Source organism: Alexandromys fortis, unplaced genomic scaffold, assembly GCF_014885135.2.
Source record: "Alexandromys fortis isolate MF-2015 unplaced genomic scaffold, M_Fortis_MF-2015_v1.1 scaffold_77, whole genome shotgun sequence".
NCBI classification, from domain to species: domain Eukaryota; kingdom Metazoa; phylum Chordata; class Mammalia; order Rodentia; family Cricetidae; genus Alexandromys; species Alexandromys fortis.
Genome location: NW_026067967.1, coordinates 1,551,911 through 1,577,573, shown reverse-complemented (window position 1 = coordinate 1,577,573; position 25,663 = coordinate 1,551,911). Strand labels below are relative to the sequence as shown.

At 40.4% G+C, this 25,663-nt stretch overlaps 1 protein-coding gene across 5 annotated transcripts in view; it reads left to right on the top strand.

The window, feature by feature from the left end:
• Nucleotides 1–25,663, top strand: part of Dlg2 (discs large MAGUK scaffold protein 2) — a 1,620,445-nt gene that overhangs the window by 744,759 nt on the left and 850,023 nt on the right. For 4 of the 5 annotated variants that reach the window (XM_050154453.1, XM_050154448.1, XM_050154446.1 and 1 more), the window contains one exon: nucleotides 20,724–20,885. In XM_050154453.1, coding sequence (XP_050010410.1) covers nucleotides 20,724–20,885 — 162 coding nt within the window. The remainder of the gene's footprint in view (nucleotides 1–20,723; nucleotides 20,886–25,663) is intronic. The other variant, XM_050154445.1, reaches the window with a different exon arrangement.

The following is a 25,663-nucleotide window of genomic DNA, read 5'->3' as shown; positions in this document are numbered from 1 at the left end:
TCTATAGGAATAGGAGCCCTTATCAGTGTTGGGATGCTATGAGATTCTCAGAAGAGAGTTTATGAAAATATGAAATAATACAAAAGAGCCTCATGCAGATATAAACCAGTCAACAGTTTTCGAGTGTATTCTCACCTGGGTATATTGAGCCAGATAAATTATGGCTCACTGGTAATGTTCAACAAATGCGTGTGTTCACATAATCAGCTATTTTACCAGTTTACATGCTCTTATACAGTTAATATCTACCCGCCCCCATAAACAGACTCCAGACTCCATGAAATAAGGGAATAAAATTCCTTTGGTCAACCTAGCCAAGTAAAAACCTCACCAACTGTGCCTAGTTAATGATTGCTGGAGGGATGTGTCCTGATCAACAGGTGACCTTCTGTTGCCAAAGTACAATGTTAGGTCCTATTTTTGACACTGTGAGCACTTCAGCTCTGGAATGTTATTTCTTTGACGGCAAAAGTGGTAACCCAGACCTCCTGACACGCTACCCTCTCCCTCCGAAATTAAGTTCAGCGCCCTGCTTCCTTTTCTTGCCCAAATAAATCTTTAATTTTTCTCATTTATAAATAAGCTTGAAAGCAAGCATCACAACAGGGAATGATACTGTGGTGTTAATCTTTCCTCTTCTGGATCACTGGACACAAAATATAGATTGCATTCATTTTATTTCATCTAAGCAATTGGCAAAGGAAATCTCGCAAACATCTTCACTCCCTTCTAGAAATCTTCCATCTCTCATGGAAAGTTATTAGAGGGGTCCATTCAGATCCCTTGAGACTTCATTACTTCCCAAGGCTATGATAAAGCATTCTTTGGAATAAAATTATGTTCTACTTCTTCCAATTAACAGCAGATGATGAACGTGCTTGCCAATTCTGTTGCCTTTCAGCTGGGTGTTTTTGCTTTTGCTTGGTCATTTGTAAAATGTGAACCTTCCTAATGGGGACCTAGTTAGTCACTGGATTAATGAGTTTCAGCTGAATTAATGGTGCCTAGCACACTGTGAACATTCGATAGGAGTCAACAGCAATTTATAGGCTGACTTAAGTTGCTCCATTGAAGAACATTGAGTGAAATCCATATTGTATAGTATATAGCCCTGTAGCTATGTTCTCTGAATCGTAAAAGAATTTGCAAAGGGCATTGGAATGGGCCTATGAGTTTCCTACAAGTATACAAGATGGCTAAGTACAAGAAGAGGATTCTTTTTGGAGCTAGGTACTTTCTCCTACAAGTTAGTCTATGTTAGCATCTTTATCCGTCATTATCAATACTTAGTTCTCTACCAACATAACAGTTAGAAATGAGTAGAAGAAGCCTGTTACAGGCAGCTTGTTAAGGCACAGCACATTCTTTTGTTCCTCAGAAGTACTCAATAACTGTAGTCTGATTAATTTTAAATTAAAATAGGATTTTAAATCTTACAACTGTGAACCCAAAGAGTCAATGAAATGTCAAAAAGCCTGCGATCAGCAGTTATATTTGCAGGACTTAGAAGGTGAGGTTTGTGATTGAGATTACAGTGAAGCATATGGTGGTCCATGCCTTGTGGCACACATTTGCATTTTGAAGGCTTTCAATTACAAGGAATTACAATTCCACTGGTATCCCCATAGCTCTGGACTGAGCATTTCAAAAACAAATCAATATTATGTGTTTGTTAAATTATAACCTTTGCGGAAAATCAATAAGACGCTTGCTGAGAAAAATATTTGACTATTCAACTGAATTGTAGGAAGTCTTGCCAAAGGCAGAGTTCAATTATTTATTTAAACATAATTATTAAGTGAACTACTTCATTATATCAGTATATTATAATGATTTATGCATGCATATGTTGCAGAGACTCTGGTTCCTAACCTAGGACTTCTCCAGCTTCCCTTGGTTTCCCCCTCACCATTCGAATGCAGGAAAATCACCATCTGTCTCTTGTAAACACCAGACTTGATTCTTATTTCCTTCAAAATAATTTGGTTATGATGACAATGACAAAAGAAAATACAAGTTCTAAAACATAGGCGTTGAGGACTGGCCTCGACAGAATCACCTCTTACCAGGGTAGGGGCATGGGAATTTTAGAAATATAAGTAAAGAGTATGAAGATGCATGAAAATAATAAGACAGAAAACCATAGAATAATACCGGGAGGGTATTCCAATGATTCCTGAAATCATCAACCACTTTTATTTTTCCACAGCTCATAAGCCCAATGTAAAGGGGAGGGAGAAGGTAACAAAAGACTTTATTAAGGTGACACAAACGATAAGTCACAGTCAGTCTTTATCACTCTGGGACATCAGATCATTAGCAGCCTGTTGTCTAGATAGGGAAGGTGCTCTCGATCACCACTGCTGACAACTACCCTTCCCCGGGGGACCTCATCATTACAAAAGAAGGGGCAGAAGTACGTTTGCATATCCTGACCACCTGTCAGGAAGGCCTGGAGCTATCTTAATGTCTAAAGAACCAAGCAATCACATCCTGAGCTGGAACTTGCAACTATGCTTGTCAATCTCCAAACTCTCTGACATCATACAAGGTGGAAATGGACCTACATTTTTTTTGGCCTCCACACATAAGTACTTGGTTAATTGCTGTATATGACAATTGAAATATGGATTGCTCAAAATTAAAATATTTGCCTTCCCACAGCATGGATTCAGTCTATTCAATCTGGACACCATCTTTTGTGATGCTAAGGGTAGTGTAGGCCTGAGAACCCAGACAATAACAGTCTCTTCTGACCCCTGTTGGTCAGTAGGGAATATTTGAGAAGGGGCAGACAAAAAGAAGGTCAAAACTCTTAAACGTGGTAGTTCATTTGGTTTTTGAAAACAGGTTGGTGGGTGTTTGCATGAAAGTCTTGGCAAAGTTGTAGACGCAAGTTTGCAAGTCAGTTGAAAAAGGACAGAACAGCAGTTCAAAGTTAGTCGCCTTCAGGGAGTCATGGAAATATGGAAGAGTATCACAGAAGAGTATCAAGTTACATCAAGTTGAGAGGCACTGAGCACAGGTGGGCCACACCCTAGGGATTGAAAAGTGTGGGAGAAAACGGTGGTGGTGGTGGTAGTGATAGTGTGGTGCGTGCGTGCGTGCGTGCGTGTGTGTGTGTGTGTGTGTGTTTGGAGTGAAGAAGAAGTATAGGAAATGGTGGGAATTTAGACTCAAGGCAGTATGAGGAAGGTACTGTATGTGGGAACAAACAGTCTACTTTGTATGCTGGAAATAAAGAGCAAAGAAATAAGAAAACAAGTGAATCACTCGGAGTTTAACAAAAGGTGGGGTGGAGAAAGCCATTCATTTTCCTGTACAAAGGAGAAAGAGGTGGATGGGTGGATACAAAGACATTAAAATTTGTAAGACAGAAGCGTGTGTGCTACTTCCATAAACCTTTTGGTTACAGCTTTACCAACTAAGTGCCCTTAGGTGTGTGTAGAGATTGCATTTGAACGTGCTTCGCTTGCCCCCTTGTGGCTAAAGGTAGATCCTGCATACAGAAGAACTAAATTGGGAAACAAATGAAACCCAACTTAATTAGCGAAATACTTATTTACCGCAAATACTTGAGACAAAGAGATAGCAGAAAGATTACTCTAAGAATAAATATCAATAATTACTGACTATAACCTAGAAACTATCGTTGTATCTTTGGCTGTTTTTTGCTTTCTCAAAACCCATATATAATTCATTTGTTAATTCAATTATCTTAATATTAGCTGGAATATTGGTATTTTCATGGATCATGCCAGGCTCTTTATTTATTAATTTTTTTATTTATTGTCATGTGCATTTGTATTTATGCTGTGTGTGTTCAAACAGACGTAAGTGTGGCCTGGTGTCCTGTGGAGGTCAGAGAACAACTTTTCCCGGAGTCTCTTTCCATTGTAGGATCATGTGACTAACCTCAGGTTTTCAGGTGTATATAGCAAGAGTTTTTACCCTATGAGTCCTCTCCCTGGTCTGGTAATACCAAGCTATGGTGAGACGATGAGGTAACCCCAGCTCTCATATATTACAGCACAATGCAAGCTGATTAGGCTCAGGTGACGTCCAGCTACAGCACAGCAATTGGATTGTCAGAATTTCACTCTTAGGCATATGCCTAAAGAGAGCCTGCATATATGCCCCAACAAACACAAGCAGGATTATTGCAGAAGCATTGTTATAGTTCTGTTATTCCTGAAGGGAAATGAATAGAAACAATGCATATACCCTTAGCAAAGAGTGTGGGTGTATTATTTTGTATTGTGTGTGTGCTGTATTTTTATGTTTTGTGTATACAGGTGAAGGCTAGTTTTATGCCAACTTGACAGAAGCAAGGATTATTCTGAAAGCAGTAATCTGAATTGAGAAAAATACCTCCACCTGACTGGCCTGTCAGGAATCCCGTGATGCATTTTTAAAGGGGGAGGGCCCAGCTCTCTGTAGGAAGTGCCACTGTTAGGCTGGTCATCCTAGGTGCTGTAAGAATGGGTGTGTGGAGGAGCAAGCCAGTAAGCATCACCCCTCCAAGGTCACAACCATCCAAGTGTCAGTTCCTGCCTCTAGATTCCTGCCCCGCTCCCCTGATTTTCTTTGAAGATGGGCTGTGATATGGAAAAGTAAGCTGTAATAAACCCTTTCCTCCCTACAATGTTATGGTCATTGCTTCACCACAACAAGAGAAACTCTAACACAATGTCACTAAATTGGCTTTTGGGGTTATGGGTATGTTTATCCATAAAACAGAATCCTTGCTGGGATTATTCTACATCACAAAAATTTCAGTTTTAAGACCCTTCAATTGAGGCTTGAGAAATGGCTCAGCCAAGTTTGTTTGTTTGTTTGTTTGTTTAATCCTTCCTGCTCTCCTTGAACATCTAAGTTCATTCTCTAACATCCATGTCAGGAAGAAGATCCCAACACTTATTACCCAGCTACAGGGGATCTCACCCCTTTTTGTGGCTTCAGCAGGCAACAGTGTGAGTTGTGTGTGTGTGTGTGCGTGTTTTGAGCATTTGGGTGCATATACACATATATAAATATACATAAATAAAATTTTAAATTTAAAAAATTAAATTTAAGAAGACCTGGATATGCCACAGATGTGTGCCCATATAATTAGACCATTGTCCACAGCAGAAATGAATTCAGACAATGTGAAACTTCTGGAAAATTAAGAATAAGTGTGAACACCCAGGGGCTTCTGTTGAGTATCTGATATTTAAGATGTGTTATGTTATTCTTTATTGCTTAAATAGATGCTGGAGAATGTGATAAACACATGGATAATTTCATAATGAATCTTGATCGATTTTATCACAACATGAGGTACTTGTTTTCTGAGACTTTAGGGGTTTTCCCTGTATAATGTGGAAACTTGTGAGTCTTCCATCTGTTCTCATTGGTTTTGACCATTTAAGGCCATTCCTGTGATCCCAAACAGAAGCATAAGTCAAGAAGGAAGAGTTCTACTCAGCATTATGCCAGATGTTCAGATTTATTAATCGCAACTAATGAGCATTTGTGGGGAATGACTGCTCAGGGGCCCAAGTGCCCACTGCTCATAGAGCCTTGGTCCTGAGCCTAGAATTCTCCAGTGTCTGCCTGCCCCGCCCCTTGCTCTGTTCCTCCAGGTGATAGAGGCCCCAAGGAGGAGCTGATTTAGTCACCAGCTACGATTAGTTTTTGTTTTTGTTTTTTAAAAATTACTTCTGATCTCTCCTGAGGAGGAAAAAAAAAAAGTGTGGGACATTTAAAGGAATAAGATGTGTGAGCATTTGGGATGTTTTTGTAGGCTAGCAGGAAAATGTTCAGCATTTGTGGACAATGCATTTTCCCTCGCTAAAGTTGGTCAGAGATGAGCTCAGCATTCTGAAGACCTTGTAACACGTCTTTAAGAGTCTCCTACCTACTCTAGCCCACTTCTGCCAGGTTTTTCTCAACAAAGAGAGGGGATGTTTTTAAGTTGCAATAGAAACCACATAACATAAGATATTTTACCACCATCTTAACCCCATTTTCTTTTCTTTTTTTTTTTTTTTTCCCCCAAGATAGGGTTTTGCTGTAGCTGTCCCGGAACTAGCTCTTGTAGACCAGGCTGGTCTCGAACTCACAGAGATCCGCCTGCCTCTGCCTCCCGAGTGCTGGGATTAAAGGCGAGCGCCACCACCGCCAGGTACTACACCATCTTAACCATTTTCAATGCACATCTGAAAAGTAGTGTTTCCATCCACTTTGTTGGCTAACACACCTCCAGAACAAAGCAGAGACTCTACGGCACCTCATCGCCGTGTCTCCCTTTTCAAACTGCTGCTGACCTCATCCTATTAGCCCTGTCTGTGCATTCTAGCTCTCCAGTTGCAGCACATGAGTAAACGGCACAGCAATCGTCTCTTTGCCGTTTGCCTGCTTGACTTAGCACACAGGTCCTGCGGCTCATCTGTGAGGGAGAAGGTGTGGTCTCTTGTTCTACGGCTGGATAATAGTTCTTCCTATGCATTTCTTTAATTTTGTTTATCCTTCCCTCTGCCCTTACATACCAGAATTGTGCCTCTCTCTTAGCTCTCCTGACTCCTCCTACAAATGCTCCCTTGGGACGCTGTCATCTGCCCTTAAGATCCACACCTGGAAGCAGCCTGGTTGCAGGGCAGCTGCGCTGCCCCCAAATCCTCCCACTTCACTCACCCCTCCTCAGAACACTGCATCAGCGCTATGCTCACACTAAACTCCTTCCTAGCTCTGGCTCTCCTGGTAATACTTTTCTTTATCATGCCGTTGGTCCTGTTCTTCCTAGGAGATGTTCTCTTCCTCTTCAGGGTCCCACTCATTCCCTTTGGATAGGGACAGTGTCCCCACCACTTCTAATGAAGGAGCTTTTACTTTGAGATTCTCTGGGAGTATCTTCTCATTTCCTTAATTTGTTAAATAGGTAACTTTGACTAAAATGAACTGTAACTTTGACTACATTGAAAGTTTAGATTAAAATATATTTTGTTTTCTTATTTATTACTGAATCCTGGCAGTTAGTGACTACAACTCCCAACCTAGATGATTCTTCCCTCATGGCTAAGCAAATTTCATCCAAAATAGAGACAAAGTTAAGAGTATCATATTTGGGCATTTTCATTGTGCCTACTAGGGTTGCATATCCAGATTTAAAAAAAAAACTTTCTAAATAGATATAAGGATGAAGACAAACAAAAATGTTTCTCAGGAAATTTAGAGTTCAATTTTATGTGATGAGGGAGCTTTTTTAGCCTTGTGGAGCTATTGGCTTGTGACCATCCAAGGTATAAAATACTCTAATTGTACCAATCCCACTTTCATAGAAGGTAAAATTTGTCAGCAATATTTAACTTTTTGAAATAAGTATTTCTCTCATGTAATCTATTCTTCAAGGTTTGCTGAAGCTTTGGAAATTTTAAGATGATGTTGGGTTTTTATCCTTTAGCAGGAATAAAATTACTCTACAATAAGTTTTAATTTCATTCTACCACAATTATCTATGACATCACATAAAAAATTTTCAAGGAACTAAATCTAAGGACCTGGCTAAAAGCATCTCAGTGCATTAAAAATGAAAAATATGCTCTATCACTCATCCTCCCTGACTTGTGATCTGGTGTCTTTGAAACACTTTGATGACTTTGCTCTTTAAGAGTATGCTGAGATATCTTATTCTCGAAGAAACTGTCATGTTTTAACCTCAAAGCTAGGTTATGTAAACCTCTGTGAGAACATATGCATAGCATGTTTTATGTGTGTTTCATCATTTCTCATATGTATATGTTAAATACAGAATTTCTCAAACTAGTCCTAACTGACAACTTTTAGTCCCATCTGCTGAAAAGGGAGCCCAGTGAGGGCAGGATCTCACGTTGTCTCTGAATATTGTCTATGTCTATTACCAAGACTTAGTCACACATTGTGAATGCTTCGTGGAGAAAGAGATGGATGAAGAGTTACATATTCAGTATTGGAAGACTTCCCTGCCGGAGTTAAGACAAAGCAAGGATAGGAGCAGATCCCACTTTGGGAGAAAAGATGGTCACAGACTGTGGGGAAGCTTACATATCAACAGAACCTAAAACAAAACCAAACCAGCAGAAAGCCAACAATCATACTCCGTTTATCTAGAAAGCCTGATTTAAGATATCAAGAAAGAACAAAAAGTAGGGAGGTGAGAAATACCAAATGACTTCAGAAAAGAAAAAAAAAGAACCTCTTTGCTAATTTGAATATAAGCTGTGCAGTGAGGGCAGGGAGTGCTTATCCTAACACTATAGAGGCTGAGATAGGAGGACCAGGAGTTTGAAATTTGACTTGGTAACTAATGAGTTCCAGGCCATCCTGGACTATATAGTGATAACGTGTCTCAGACCAAACAAACAAGGGATGGACCTCAGCAGGAGAGTCAGTGTATATAGCACCAACATTTCTGTGCCTTATTCGTGAGCAGCAACAAGCTTATGGTGGGTTTTGATGTAGCTAAACTTATATTTAAAGAAGAAATACCTAGGTTTTTTTTGGGGGGGGTTATTTGTTGAATGCTTTGGTTGATAGAAAGATACCAGTGAAAAAGAAGTTATTGGATGGCTTTTTTTTTCATTCAACAAACATTAATTTAGCATTTATTAAATATATGGTACAGCACTGCAAGATCTTACAATCAGACCAGAAAAAATAGTAAAAAAAAATAGACATAACTGATGGAATACAAATATGTTGTGTATGTGCACATTTGCTGTAAGTTTTGCCCTAAGTTTCATCCCACCCTAACCAGTGAAAGTGAAATGGTTAAATCACAGAGGTTCATGAGAGTTGGCATCACCCTAGCTGATCCCTGAAGTAAGGGATGGCGGAGAGTACCTGGAGAGTGTCAGAACGTTCCAGACGAGACCTAGTTTCTATGGCTGCAAATGATTTGGGGTGGTTTAAATCTGCTTTGTGAGACGTGAGAAGGTGGAGACGCAGAGAAAAGAAGCTGGCTGGGTAGGAAAAGGTGTGAAATGTGTTTAGAAAGGGAAGCATTGTGCACATTTGGATATTCCTGAGAGAGAAAGGAGTGCTTGATGGGAGAATTAGCCATGGAAATGGACGAAAAGAAAAGAGTGAGTGTCCCTGCTGAGATGGACTCCAGATTCTTTCACTGTGTGTGGGAAGAGGTCTTGGATGACCAAGGCTGCAGAACCCCTGCCTTCTTTAAGGGATTCTCAGCCCCAGGCAATCAACTTAACTTCACTCTCGTGGGAAGTCCTGGTCTTTTAACTTAGTTCTGTGCACCCACCTCTGGAAGGCATGGGAGGAAACAGGTGAAGGAGTCACATTCACCTGTAGGGCTCCATTTGAGTGACAGGAAAATACCAGGATCATTAGCCAGATTACTACCATTTTTAATTTTTCTCTCTGCATCCCCTGGTCTAGCATAGAATAAGAACGATGCGTGCAGACCTCAACTTTTAGCTCAGAGGTCTCTCGTACTTACTGCACACAGAAGAAATGTCTGCCTATGAGATCAAAAGACACATAGCACATGTCAATCAAATTGGTGGGGGCGGTGCCAGTGGGGTCACAGGAGAAGCATGAATCTCGGCCTCTCCATTTAGTGGTATGAATAAGTTACTTTATTTCTCTCTACCTTTGTGTTTCTGGAAGGAAAGCGAAGGACGCACAATAGTATCTGCTCATTAAACTAATGAGTTTTTGTAGGAGGCTTCCAAATTAAAGATTTTACACAAAATTACTCTTTGCTGTAGCTCACTCAGTTACCTATGTGTGCACCTCAATCAATTATAAAATACATTTACAAAAACAATACATTAGGTTTCGTTTTTGTAAAATATTTAAATATCACCATAAAGAAGCATGGCATGTAAAGCAATTTTATTTGTGGAAATGCTGACATTAACACTCTGGACTAAGTATAAAATAATATCTTTTAACTAGAAACTATTACCAGTATTAAGAACCCAGCTTCTGTTTTGATCCTTTCCCTATCCTATATTCCTGTTTCATAGATACCATGGAACAGTCAGCTCAGACTCCAAAGTTCCATAGAGAGGTTGTGTGTTCTGGCCATGGTATCTTCTCCACTGTACAAAATTGTTCACTCTGACAAAGAAAACATGATGAGGGACCAGGAGGTGGCTCAGTAGTTAAAAGTGTGTACTGTTGTTGCCAACTACCCATGTTTGATTCCTAATACCCAGGTAGGGCAGTTCATAAGTGTACATGACTCCAGTTCCAGCAGATACAATGCCTCTGGTCTCTGTAGGTACCTCACTCAGAAGCACATCCATCTACACACACATACACAAACACACACACACAGAGAAAGAGAGAGAGAGAGACTGAGAGATAGGGGAGAGAGAAATGGTGGGGGAAGGAAACGAAGAGCCAAAGTATAAAATTTATTTGGAGCATGAACCCAATTGTTCTCAGTTCCTGCTTTATAGTATCTTCTGCATTCCTGACATTTTAAACGCAATGACGAGAACATGACACTCGTGATAAATACTATGTTGAGTGCTTTGTGCTAGGAGGCAGTTTCAGTCTCTGAGTGTGAAAAAGGAAACACAAACAGACAGATTTCTGGAAAACTCTTGATCCAGGCACACCATCTGGCCAAAAGAGTCCAGTCTAGGTTCAGCTGTGTATGTGATCTCCTCTTGGGGTTTCAGATATGCTTGGAAGGCTTGTACATGGACCAAACTAACTCCATAGGCAGGTCCTAAGCAAAACTGAGGATCATAAGCCAAAGAGGCCAGTAGCACTGGTCTAGATGCAAGTGTGAGCAGAATGGGTTCCTGGCCTTTAAAAAGAAACACCATCCACTGAATCTTCAGAGCATCATATTGAGGACTTTGCACTTCAGTCTGACTGTGCTCGGATGGTTTGTGCTATTGGCTAGTGTTCTAGATATCTGCAGAAGCTCAGTGGATGTCAGCTGCCTCCAATCCTGGCAGGGCCTACCCACCATCACTAGGTAGGGTCTCATTAATTACTCTACTCGGCCTGGAGCCTGTTTGACATTGATGAGGAAATGGTAAAATACTTAGAGTTCCTAGGCATGTATCCGGAGTGCGGACTTGTGTTAAAATGGCCATGCTTCTTACTGAAGGTACACATATGAAGCCATATTGCATGATGCCAGTCTCAGAAAGATCAACACCATGGTTTTATTCTCACTTGTTGTTCCTATATTTTATAGAGATAAAATCATGTCTGTGTAGTGTAATGACAGCAGGGGCCAGTCTGAGAGGGAGGAATACAGTACTATAGGCGGCCACATGCTCACTGTGTAATATGTACTTATATGAAAATGACTTTATAACACAGTGCTAGGCTGAAAAATGTTTATTCATACTTTCTGATTAGTGTCCCAAACCAACAACTTTCCTGTGCCTTTGGCCTGAGTTTAAAAAGCATGAATGAGTTTCAGAGAACCTCCATAGTTGCCAGAAGTCATCTCGCTGGTTAGCAGTAGAAGCAGAACTGAGTCTCAGGATACCGAGGCACAGAGGATTGCCGTCGCTTGATTAAGCCTATTGCTGAAGTGAACATTTTCTCTTTTCATGCATTCCAAAGCTTCCTGAACAGTGTGGGCTTCTCTCTTCTGTAGTAGCTCTCACGGATGGTGCCGACTCACAGCTGGTGGGTTGAGTCAGACAGAGAGTGCCCACGGGATCTTACTGTCCTCCCATAAATCCAGCAGCAGTGAGTCGTGGGACATTACTCATAGAGTATTTGAAGTTTTGCTTCAAATGAACAAACTAATTACCGGGTTCTTTCTGAAAGTGTCGCTTTGATTTCTTGGTACGGAAGCCACTTGACTTCAGAGCTGATTCTCTACAGTCAGTTCATCCTTGGTTCCCTCCTTCCTAAATTTCTCAGCCGGCAGTGACTTCCCTGGTCTCTCCATCGAGTTCCCAAAATTAACTCAGCAGAAATTGAATGAAGGTGTCCTAGGACCAGAGACCTTTCCTTTGCCCCCAAACACATTGGACCTTCTTCTCTTCAACACCAAAACTTGATCATTCTTAAATGTTCTTCTCTGTTAATTTTTTTAATCCCTTTGAGTAATAAGTGTAGTTCAAAATACAGAATTAACAACCACATAGAAATAGCCACTCTCAACATGCTAATATTTGCCGGTCCCGACTTTTATCCTTTCTCCCATTACTTCAGTGTGTGTCGGCCTGCTTGTCTGAGTTGGCTATGCCCCTGTGCTCGACCGGATAAGTCTGGAGGAGCACTGCTCGAGATGAATTCATCTCTGTATTATACTTCTCTGCTCTCTCTGACTTAGTGCTAGCAAAACAGGGGATACTTTCAGTTCTCTTTTTCTGTGTTACCATTCTTTTCTTGCTTTAAAATTGTATGCTTTAGGGAGCACCAGGTAACGCTCCCAGTGTCTTATGTAATGTTACAGTGAGATAGGCTGTGTCACAGATTAAGGGAAACAGATTTAAAAACTGAGATAAAAAGGTAGAATTATTTCTCTAGTTTCTATCACTTTAAAAACCGTTACTATCATGTAAAACATTATAATGTCCTAGTTAGAAAGAAAGAATGAATGGAAGGAAGGAAGAGAGGAAGGGAGGGAGGGAAGAAGGGAGGGAGGGAGGGAGGGAGGGAGAGTCTCCAAACTGATTGCATACAAGGGCTCAGGCTCTCTCCCAAGTCTTCCCAGGCTTTCTGTCTCTTGGCCTCCCTGTGGTGTGGGCATGTTTCTTCTCTCACAGTGAGGATGCTGAGTCTCAGAGTATTTAGTGAGTTTCCCAGATGATAGGTGATGGATTTGGAGTAATCTAAACCATCTCTTCAGAACATGACTCTCTGCCACTAGTGAGGTTTTAGGAAATGATCTTCGTTCAGTGTTCTCAGAAAGACATATTTGGATAATCCAAAAATTATTCATATTTTCTTCATCTTGCTGATAGAAATAGCTGTATGAAAAGTTCACTCTCGGGAACTACTCTTTTTTCCCTTTTAATAACAAAGCAGCAAAGTGCAAAGATATTGAGACTTCATAAAATCGGGAGTTGAGATTTGTCAAGAAACTTAGTATGCACTCGGAACACAATGTCGTTCTTGATCTTTAGACTTCTGTGAAATGAATGTTGTTCTCTCCATGTGTAGCTGCAGTTGGATGCTGCTCAGAACTTCACACGGTATCAAACATCAGAATGGAAGTTTGAACTTGTGTTTCCATGGCAAGGACAGACTTTTCTCCCAACTCTATTGGGCTGCAGCTTGCAGTCCGAAGGTGGCTGTCACGAAACACATCTTCACAGTGTATTTCATGTTTTGAAGACTTCCTGAACCACTTTCTTTCTCACTTGGAAATCAGAATGACAGCATCTTCTTTGTCTAGTTCTTCTGAGAATGGCTCAAAGAGTGAACTTTAAAAAATACCTTTTTATTAAAAAAATCATCCTGACTGTATGCTACTTATGTAAATTTCACAATACCACACCCGTTACATTTGCACAACTCAGTCTGGGATTCCACACTGACATACTCAAAGAACTCACTCAGGTCCTCATGACTCCCTGAATGAATATGGCTGCACTCACGAAAAAGCTGTACTCTTGACTGGGCTTCTAGAATCTTCTGTGGGCAGATGGAGGGCAGCCCAGATCAACAGTAGGGTCTCTCTTGATTATTTAAATCATTGGTGCTTTAAAAAGAATCTGGAGAGCAGTTAAATATTCATGGAGGCATCCTTCCTGGCAGCTTCTCCATTGTAGGTAATTACAGAGGGTTTAAAATATCCGACGTTGCTTGGAAGCACACAAAGCTCTGTCAGCTGCAAGCAGACAGCTGATTTGTAATTTAATTAACATCCTGGCTTGTCCTGCTCTTTGTGGCAAAAAAGCAGAAAAGTATTTCCTTTTAGTTGGAAAATTGGTCTGGAAAATATTCAAACGAAGCACCTGGAAGAACGGTTCATCTCTCAAGCCTGTGCTCTTGCTTGTCTCCTGTCCCATATCTGATCAAATTTCTTCTTTCAGGCACTCACCATGCTTAGCTGTACGGCTGGCTGTGGGAGATTTTCTGAGAAATTGTTATCACTAGGGCAGGAGTGTGTGTGGCCAGCAAGCGCTGATGCTGACCTACTTTCTTTGGGTCTTTGAATGATAGATTTTGAAGACAGATTGAGCCAGACAGTTCATTCAACATTTATTGAGGACCTATTGCATATCAGGTACTAGAGGTCTGTGACCAGCTGAGAAATAGCATCCCCATTCTCACAGAAGAGTTAGTTGAAGGGGCAGATGAACATTAAGAAAATAATCATTGAAATGAATGTCAAATTTAAGAAGTGGCAGGGCTGCTGTGTCCCCTGAAAGCTTATTGTTTTGTTTGTTTAGGTTTTCGAGACAGGATTTTTCTGTAGCTTTAGGGCCTGTCCTAGAACTAGCTCTTTTAGACCAGGCTGACCCAGAAAGGTTTTAAAGCAAGGAGCAGAGCCAGCTGGTAGTGGCACACACCTTTAGTACCAGCACTCTGGAGGCAGAGAGAGGCGAATCTCTGTGAGTCTGAGGCCAACCTGGTCTACAAGAGCTAGGCTCCAAAGCTACACAGAAACCCTGTCTCAACAAACCAAAAATGATTAGATAGATAGATAGATAGATAGATAGATAGATAGATAGATAGATAGGTAGGTAGGTAGGTAGATAGATAGATAGATAGATAGATAGATAGATAGATAGATAGATAAAAAAGCAAGGAGCAGTGTGGTAGGGGATAAAGACTCAGGAAAGAAACTGTGGAAATGATAGGATGTCTGTCCTGCCCCTGCATTTTCTATCTTTCTTCCATTCCATCACACCTGAGAAGAGGAGAGAGAACCCTAGTCCAGTAAAAATGGTGTTTAAGTAGTTTATTTTATATCAATGAAGTGAATATACAAGAATCGACCAGCCAGCCACCTGTTCACTACGCTGAGCATTTGTCGTCTCTTTCTTCTGTTCCTTGTTACCTTTGCCTCCTCCTACACCAACCCTTTCTTTCTTCCTCCAGCGCCTCCTCGTCTACTCATTTCTTCCAGAAATGAGGCATAAGTTAGAGAGTCTGCAGCAGATGCAAGGATGGACGCAGGCCACAGATTGACAGAGGAATCTAGAAAGGAACTAGGAAAGGGACAGATCCATGTGTACAGGCCTCAAATAAGGAAAGCATTAAAATAATTATCAAACTATACAAATATTATGTTACATAACACAAGAAAGAGGCTGGTCATTCTGCTCAACTGTGGTAATTTTTTTTGGAGGAAACAAAAGGCCTTCCTTTTCTGTGGTTCAGTTCCGAGCCAGCCTCCTTCTCCCACTTGGCTTTTCTCTGCATTCTGAGCTGTATTCGCATATTTCCTAGGAATCATCACTTCCTTTGTAGACTTGTTATTTGTCCTATGTTCTTACTGACTCTCGACTTCTCCTGAAATAGGTTTTTCCTGTTTGTGAAATAACTTCTTTTTCAAAGACGTTTTCTCTCTGCCAAGGCCCTTTGTCAACTGACTCTGGAGTGTTCTGGGTGAATATTGTGGGAGATAAAAGTAAACGCTTGGTTCCAACCCTCAGAGAGCTTAGCAGACAGGAGGAGATGTGTTTGGGCACAAAAGAATGCTATTTGTCAGTATAAGTAACAGAAGCCACACTGACCAGTTCCTACGTATCAGTCTGGTATGAAGAGTTAGCATTGTTGCTTGATCGTGACCCTGCTTCATGGCATAGCTTTTTTTTTAAAAAAAAAAAATATTTATTTATTTATTATGTATACAATATTCTGTCTGTGTGTCTGCCTGCAGGTCAGAAGAGGGCACCAGATCTCATTTCGGATGGTTGTGAGCCATCATGTGGTTGCTGGGAATTGAACTCAGGACCTTGGAAGAGCAGGCAATGCTCTTAACCACTGAGCCATCTCTCCAGTACCCTTAGCATAGCTTTGATAGTGAACATCTTTCACATTCTTTGCAAGGGTTTTCAGATGGTATCTTCAGTTGAAAGATACCTCAGTGTCACCAGGAACTCAGAAGCACACAGGCACATTCTGACTTTTCTCGGCTCTTGATTTATACCCCTCCCCACCTCACTTCTCTTCCTCCCCTCTGTCTCTAGTTCTATCTCTGTGTTCTCTCCTCTCTCTTTCTCTTCCTCCCCTCTGCCTCTAGTTCTATCTCTGTGTTTTCTCCTCTCTCTTTCTCTTCGGTCAGTCTTGTGCCACCCACCGCCGCAAGTGGGACACAGGGAGTAGAGCACTTTTTGTTCAACAAAAGATAAACAGGTTTTTATTGATGAGAACTTGGCACCCTTCCAACTTCTGGAGCTGTGATGTACTTTGCCAACACTGCAACACCTTCCAAATTGCCAGAGAACCTCCTGTGCTGGATCAAGCATGTTTATTCTCCTCTGAATTCTGGGCACTTTGGGACGGTTCTAACTCACACACTAATATCAGAAAAATGAACTAAACAGCCTCTGGTGAGACTTGTTCATTTTAGTTCATTCATGTAAGAGTCTGTGGTGGGAAAAAAGATGAAGATATTTTCAGGCATATTCTGCCTGGTGGGATTTTTGATTAGATGGACCATAGCCTTGATCAGATAATTTAAAGTTAATTCCATTAACCTCATAGATATGGGTTTCTCACTTCATGTCATGTAGAGACTGAAGTATCAGAGATAAATCTGTTTCCACCAGGCAATCACAAATTGTAAAGGCAAGGGCACACAGTTACAATATAGCTGTTATTCACTGATTAGAATCAGTGTTATGGGAACATCCAAGGAGATACAAAGGGTCGGGGGATCTTTTGACATTCCTAACAGTAACAGAGGACTTCCAATGAGATAATGCCCGATCTGATTATTGCAGATATAAAAGGTTTCTTTGTTGGAATCCAGGGTTGAAGGGAATCTTAAGCTTGAAAACAGGGAGGAGTCCTGAAGACGGAGACAAAATGCTCCAAACGAAATTAGAACAGAAGAGATGGTACCGCAGTACTCCAGGCAGGAGCACTGTCTTTGCTTATGCTCTCATGAAAGATGAAAGAAGGAATGTTGGTTCACATGGAATAAGTCTTCCCTCCCAAGCAGAGTCTTCTCTTGTAGATCACACGGAGGCAAGGAGCTGAGAAGAGTAGGGCATAAATTTCAAAGCAGAGGGCTTTTCTCATTGCCCCCTTTCTTTGCTACTACTAACAAGCACCCCCAAAGGAACCTGAAATTGCATTAGCAACTAGCCAAAGATTCATAGAATGAAAGATGACTCAGCATTTTCTACAACATTAAGGCTGGCCCTATCAGGGAATGACACCAACATAATTGTTTAATGTCCTTTGGTAGGTGGGTACCATGGGACCGTGATTCTCACAATAGGTAGAATTTCTCTTTCCTGTAAAAGTTAGCTTTTCAGGTCACTCCTAGATCTGTCTAAGAGAGGACTCTTTCATTACTCAAGTGATGCCTTCCTAAGAAGTGTAGACCTAAGCTCTGAAAAGATATCACTGTGGATTTGGATAGGGGGACAATGCCATATTCCCTAAGAAACCAAGATCGCATTGTTTGATCTTCCGTTTATTGTGATAATTTCCTGCTACATATATGCTTTCTTTTCTTATTCAAGTCAAGATCACTATGTCATTCAGACTGGCCTTGAAAGTGGGATTGTTATAAGACTTTGCAGTTTATACAGAATATTCTTTTGCTTTGTAAAACATTTGAGATTGATGTGGGATTCCCCTCTATATGCTGTAATTATGAGTAATGAATAAAGGAATTGCTTTACACCTATAGCAGAGCTATAGGGGAACATAGTTAGATAGGGAAACTAAGTTAAATGCTGGGAGAAAGAAGAAAGAGTCAGATTCGAGAAGCCATGTAGCCCAGTAGAGATAGACGCTGGGAATTTTTACCTGGTAAGCCACAGCCATGTGGCGATTAATGGAGATAGGTTAAATTAATATGTAAGAGTTAGCTAATAAGAAGCTAAAGCTAATGGGCCAAGCAGTGAATTAATTAATATAGTTTCTGTGTGATTATTTTGGGGCTAAGTGGCCAGGAACCAACAAGCAGCACCCTCTCCTATATGAGATCCCATTTTAAACTGTAAAGCTTCAGGCAAAGTTGATTCTGACCCATTTTTGCTTCCATAGAATTTGATTATATATATGGTCCTTATCACGGTATATATTGGTATCATTGTGTGTAAGTATAACTCAATTAAAATATTGCATCATTCTTCACTCCAAAACTGCATTTTTTCCAATTTCTAGTCTCAGCAAATCCAGATGTGAATAATGAGGAAAGCACATTAAATTTAAGAATCTGATGTCTTTTGTTATGTGTTGAGCAAACAATATCATTGTGATTTTCCTTAAACCTGGTTTTCAATGGCTTTATAATGAAAGAGGTTGCATCTAACAGTCCCAAACAGTTCTGTATCTCATCTAGCTAAAACCTACCCTCCTCCCCATTTCCTCAAAATGCATGTATTTATTCACTTAGCAAATCTTGTTGAACATTACATGATAGGTACTTGTCTAAGGAGCATGAGATATGAGGTCAAACTCTGTCAACTTTGTTTCAAACCTCAAGATTAATACAGATTAGTAGAAAATTGGCAATGTATATTATAAAAGATTATAATGTAGCAAGCACGAGGAATTATGAGAACAGATTGAGGATTAAAAGATTGACATCTGTTATATGATAATGCGAATCTAAGGACATGTTAGACAGTCCTCAACAATACAAACTGACTTTTTGAGACAGGATTTTGCTATGTAGCCCACTGTCCAGAAGCCTGGACTTGCCTCAAACTCATAGTTCTCTTGCCTCAGTTTCCCCAGTACGGGAATTAAAGATACACAGCCACCATGCCTGGCCACACCATATTCTCTTAAATATGATCAGGAGATCTCTCTCTCTCTGTCTTTCTCCCTCTGTCTGTCTCTCTGTCTCTGTCTCTGTCTCTGTCTGTCTCTGTCTCTCTCTCTCTCTGTCTCTCTCTCTCTCTCTCTCTCTCTGTCTGTCTCTCTNTATATACCATAATTGGTTTCATCTTCTTATGTGGATAGACAGTAGAGTAAAGATAGGAGAAAGAAGGTTCAGGTTTAAATTATCTGGACAGGGTACCATATTCAACCCTCTCTCTTGATGATGAGCTTTAAAAGTAATTTTCACCTCCACAAATGTTAGTTTTGTCATAGGCAAAATGGAATATCACAGAGTCAAGCAGAATTCAAGAGTCCTTTGTTTGATGCACCTATGGTACTGCCAATAGTTCATTAGTTTGTTTTGTGTGTGTGTGTGTGTGTGTGTGTGCATTTTGTTTTGTTTTGCTTTTGCTTTGAGATTGGCATGCTTTGGCCATTGCGTAGACTCCCCGAAAATGCATGTGCTGATAGTCAGCATCTAAAACTGGATGGCAACATAAATTATTAACCCCAAAGTGGCTCTTGTTATGGCCAAATTATGAGTCTCTCTGCAAACTGATTTCAAGGAAGCCTATTTTTCATCTCAAAATTAAGCGAGAGCATCTTCAGAAGAAGACAAACTTTTAGTGGCCTGATGCGCTCAAAACAGAGGGGCAATAGGAGCAGATCTGATACAGAGGGAAAGAAACTTGAGAAGGCACTCATGACAGAGTCTGGATCCCTGACCCCAATGCTCTTGTGTAATGCATGGGACACAGAGACCAATCAAGACGCAAACAATGGACTAGCTAGGTTGGGAGTTGGACATAGAATGGTGTCCCTGTCTTTCCTTATGTGGCCAAAGACTTTGAAAAAGTGTGCCTCACCAAGGGAACAGCTCTAAAGTAGAAGGTCAGGAAGCTATCAAGATCTAGAATCCCAGGTCCTGGAACTCTAACCATGGCTGAAGGTGGAGAACATCCAACAAGAACGATTGCGTTCCCTCTAACCAGTTCTTGTCCTGACCTTTTTTTCTCCTGGCCATCTTTCTGAGAGTGGTGTGGAAACACCTAGCACCGGCCTTTGCAAGATAAGTCCCTTGCTGTTCTGGGGATGCAGAGGATTGGTGAGCGCAGAGAGAAAGAAAACAAAAAAGAAGGAAGTCTCCCTTCAGCCTCCAGTAGTCATCTGAGCAAACTCTTGTTTGGGTTTTTGAAGTTCTTTAAAAACCAGCTTAATTCCTAGAAATGGTAATATTTTGTCCTAGAATGCAGCAAACCCAAAGCTGTCTTCTTCATAGGGGTTGAACTGAAGAAAGAGCAATTATCTTTCCTTTCAAGCTTATAGAAATACTGTGGGTGGCACTTTTCCCCCTCATTGTCTAAGGGAATTTAAACTTCTGACAGATTCAGCAGCAAAATTAAGTGTCTGAGTAAGACATAAGAGTTCTAATTTCTTCCTCTCTGCTTTTGTTTCCATCCATGACTGAATTGTATTAGCCACTCTGTAGCTAGTCTTGTTATTTGGAGAAATAGTTTCTCTCTGTCTAAATAAATTTTCTCAGTTTTATTTGTTACCAGTTTTTCTTTGTCTCAGAAATAGAGTATATTGTCATGATAAAATAGTAAGCATTGTTTAATACTGATGCAGTTTTATTTAGACTTGACCAAGTATATGGTGATCCCTAGAAGAGTTTGCAGTTTAACCTTTGGCAAAGCCAACTATACTCATACAGTATGTCCTGCTAAGTCCAAACTATTGGAATCCCTCTCAACACTGATGCATCTCTTCCCTCTTTTCTTTACTCCTAGAAGTATCGCTACCAAGATGAGGACGGGCCACACGATCATTCCTTACCTCGGCTAACTCATGAAGTAAGAGGGCCAGAACTGGTGCACGTATCGGAGAAGAACCTCTCGCAAATTGAAAATGTCCACGGATACGTCCTACAGTCTCATATCTCTCCCCTGAAGGTCGGTCATGTTGCTCTTTATACTTCATAGCTGGTGGTTTTCGTAGGTCCTGATGGTTAAAGGCAATTGTGTGGGCCTGATACAGTGAGACTTTTAAAAACAGAATTGTGGCCTCTGATTGTAAGGATGCTTTCCGTGGTTTGGAACGCGACCTGGTAATTCTGGGAAATATTTTTATTACCATTGTTTGGATGTCTGGAAAATCCTTTTAGTTGCTGAGAAAGGTCTAAACAAAGATTAAAGAGTGAAAACCTGACAGGGAAAACAAGCCAGCCCTGTGGGTAGTAAGTAAGGAAAAACACATCTGCACGCCACAGTTTGCTCAAACCCTCTCCTTTTGTCAGCATGTCCAGACCCAAATGAAACAAGGGAAGTAAATCTGTCCCAATCTCTCCTAATGACGCCATGCTGCATAAACGGAAATTGAAAACGTTTGAGAGTTGGCTCATCAATACCTTGATTTTATTCTAGGGAAAATCGTTTCCAAGGTGTCCCTTTGTTTGATATCGCACTTTCCCCTGCACTTTCTACCTTTAAACATTTTAATTATATGCAATATTTGATTAGTGATATTTTGAGAAGAGGCAATTCAATGAGAATAAGAATGTTCTGTGCTCCTTGGTTGCTATTTTATCTCCCGGCCTGAAGCTGCTAGATTTTTGTACTTTTAGATTAAAATGTGTAAGCATTCAATAATTTTTTAAAAGAAACCATGCTGACTAACCCTTCAGTTACTAGCAAGATTTGTTTTATTATCAGATCACTGTTTTCTTTAAAAGCACTTCTTTGTTTCAGTACCAAAATTCAAAAAATAAAAACAAAACAAAAACAGCTATGAAAGTTGCACTAGAGAATGAGAAAAGGACTTAATGAGTAAAATTACTTGCTTGCAAGCGTGAGGACCTGAGTTCAAATCTCCAGAACCCGCATAAAAGCTAAACACATAGACAAAGTAATCCTGGCTCTGACTCTACCCTTTGGAAATAGGAGGTTGAGACGAGACAATCCCTAGAAGTTTGGGGGTCCAGCTAGTTTGGAGGAAGGAAAGGATTGACACCCCAGGTTGTTCTCTGATTGCTAAATATACTATTAAACACACATACCCAAGTTCACACACACATACACACACAATTTTTTAATTTTAATTGTTAAATGTTTTTGAAACATACCCTGCTTGCTCACCACTAAATTTGTGGCATCTTTTTCTTTAAGGGTGCTCAGTTTATATAATATTATTTATATGTATATAATTTCAGAAAGCATCAAGAAATATCTAAACCCTGTCTCAAGTAAACTACCAACCAAACAAAAAAAAATGAGACTATACACTAATCAAACTAAAGCTAGTCTGGTTATGGTGCAATAGAATAAACTAAGCACTTATAACTGTGGGTTCTTGAATTAGGTCCCTGTCTTCAGCATGTACATGATGGATAAGAAAAGGCTTAATAGGCTAGGTGGTGGTGGTGCAGGCCTTTAATCCCAGCATTTGGGAGGCAGAGGCAGGCGGATCTTTGTGAATTTGAGGCCAGCCTGGTCTACAAGAGCTAGTTCCAGGACAGGCTCCAAAGCTACAGAGAAACCCTGTCTTGAAAAAAGAAAGAAAGAAAGAAAGAAAGAAAGAAAGAAAGAAAGAAAGAAAGAAAGAAAGAAAAAAATGGTCCAATAAGTTTGTGTGATTGTGTCCTCCTTTGTTACACCATTCAACACTTCATTTTGGAAATATCTGTTGGGAAATCTTAAAAGTTTGCTTTTTCTACAGGTTAATTTATTGTGTGTGTCTCTTTGTATTTTTCTATTGACCCTTTATTCTTTCCATTACAGATATATTAGAATAACTATCTATAATTTCAATGATTTATTTTTAATTTTGAGTTGTTATTACTGTATGGGTATTCAGTGTGAGGGGTGCACAAATGTGTCACAGTGTGCATGTGTGTGTGGAAGTCAGGGTAGTCAGTCCTTTCCTTTCACCTTCAGCTGGACTCTAAGGATCAAACTCAGGTCCCTGGCATAGGCAACACCTTTACCCACTAAGCTGTGTTAGCAGCCCAAGTTCAGTGGCTTTATATTGGGTTTCCAGTTCCTTGTAACTTCTTGCGTACTCCATACTCATCAAGTTTTACTAGTTTTATGATTGTAGCATAATGGTGATTTTTACTGAAGTTTCCTCATATCAGATTTTAAAGTAGCCGTGTATGAATAATAAGCTTCTCATATGAAATGCCAAGGATAGAAACAGCTTTTCTTCCTTGGTTAAAGCTACAAGTTCAGGGTGAGTAGCCACTAAGATACTTGGAAAAGAAAAGTTTGCTCAGGACTCTTATTCTGAGGCCATGAGGTAGCTCTTGTGAGGCTAAGGTTTGCTTACTTTGAGCGTCTTAGAGATATATACTAAGCAGGATGTGTTTTTTAGACGATCCTGGCAGAATAGACTGTAACACTTTCCTCTGGCAGCAGTGGTAGCAATAAATATATACCCTTTTTGAGACAATCGTCCCTGTTTATGGAGTCTACCATTTTGTGTCATAATATGCCAGCCATGGCTGACTTGGGCCACCGATCTCAGCTAATGAAGATACGTGGAAATAGAGGCACAGGAAGGAAGGGTTCACCTCCCAGCAGGGGTAGCTTCAGCATAACCAGGCATGTCAAGTCCAAGATCATGCGTTTCCACAGGAGTGGGACTAATTTTCTCATCAAGGTGGTAAGAAGTTGTTCTACTATCACAGATCTAGTGTTTGGGTAACTGGTATGTTCTTTTCATACAAAGGAAACCTACTAAAATCAGGAAAATGTTAAGCATGTACAAATTCTCAATTATACACATTGTGTTTTCAAAGTTGGTGCTTCTTTCTCATCTGTCTAGTGTTCCTGTGTCGAACACTAGACAGAGACAAGAGGAAGGAGTATAGCACACCAAGCCCCCAGAATTCTCCTGAGCAAACCAGGCAGCTCTCTGGTATTACTTGGGAATTTGCACAGGGCATGTCAAAAGCAGAGGATAAGATTGCTGCAGAACAGTTTAAATATCACACTGAGCGTCCTCTGACTCATGGGCTGACGAATCTTAGCCTCACAGGTTTGGTATCGTTTCTTTCCTTCTCTTATCGCCTAATGCCTCAGTCCCACGATTCTTGCCTTTGCTGCCCACCAGCTGCCAGTGTGATAAACTAGCTTGCTTAGCTGGTTTTCATTAAAGCGTCTGGGCCGGTGTGAAGTACGGAGTTGGAAAGAAGCATGCAATTTAGCAACGAGATGAAGGGAATTTGTTTTCCTTGCCACAAGATGGGGATGCTTTTTCTTCAGATGCCATCTAGAATGCTCCATAAAAGAAACCAGCCCATAACCACAATAAAATAAAAAAAATAAATTGGCCTATAATAAGGCATGAGAATTTTCTCTCCCGTTTATGTCTGTTTGGTAAGTGTAAACTAAGGGTCAGCCCCATGTATCAGGTTATGGACAGGCAAAGAACATGGATTTAAATGTGCATATTACTGCCTTGGGAAGTTGAGTTCTAATTACTTTGTTAGTCATTCTTAGTCTGCAAACTCAGATCCCTTCATCTTAAACACTGTGGACCTTTGGGTGCCAGGGTGCTTTGTACAGAGGATTTATTAGTGAGCAAGTGATGGAGAGAGGGTTTAATTTCTATTCAATTCTCCATTGCCTAATATTTTCTGGTACAGAATTCCATTGTCCTGCATTCCATACGTTTTCCTTTCTCCTATATCAACATATCTAAAATCTGGCCATGTACTAAAACCTGTGCTATCTTATGATTAAAACTTATGACATTTCCTAGGGTACATTAAAATTCCTGAGAGTCATCTTAGAATCCGCAGTCAGTGACTAGAAAACTGAAAGTTATCTTTTACAAATTGGTAGCAATTGTATTAGTTACACAATTGATTGCCCTTCTAGCTTTAATTGAGACTGGAATGAAGGGTACTGGAAACTTTCCTAGAATGTGGAGTTAGTGAGTTTGGAGGGAGAGCTACTCAAAGCTTTGGAGAATCTGTGGACAGTGGAGAACTGGGCATTCTAGAGTAATTTCAAGCTGAAGGAAGGTGGCATACACAAGCATCAAACATTGCTTACTTCCCTATCTTCTTCCTAGCGTGGCCAGGGCTTTCTCATGGAGAGCCACAAACTGAGGGTACTGGGAGACCTCTTCCTCACTCTTAGTTTGGAGCCCACTGCATTGGTCATCATAGCCTACAGCACACAGAGTGAATGTCTCTGGCACAGTTATAGTCTGGAAATGGGCTTAATTTTGTTATCCTATTTTTTGGACAATATAGAGTTCTATCATTATTGTTTTAGTAAGGCATGGTAGTTGCTTTACATTGTACACATGTTTAGTTTCTGGATGTTAGTTTCTGTACTATATCTTTAGTTTATGTTGTCTGTTGATTGCAGCATTGCTGCTTTCCTTCCCTTCTTTCTCACCACTGGCGTTAGTGAGGAAACTAGACTAGGTCTTCACACGTGCGTTTGGTAGCATCTCATTAGCAGCATATGGCAAATAAAAAGAAATATGTTTCAACGCATCTGCATGGCAAAACCTGTTAAGTAAGCATAAAATTTCTCAGAGCATTTTAATATAATATGCAATGCAACCTCTGAGATGGGGATATGGCTGGAGAAAAATATTTCCTAAATGCATTTGTTCATGGAACTTTTTCTTCTGAATTAAATTATGTCTTGGCTGGGCAGATATGACCCAGGAAAAACCGTAATAGACACATAGACTGTCTAACACAAACAATGGG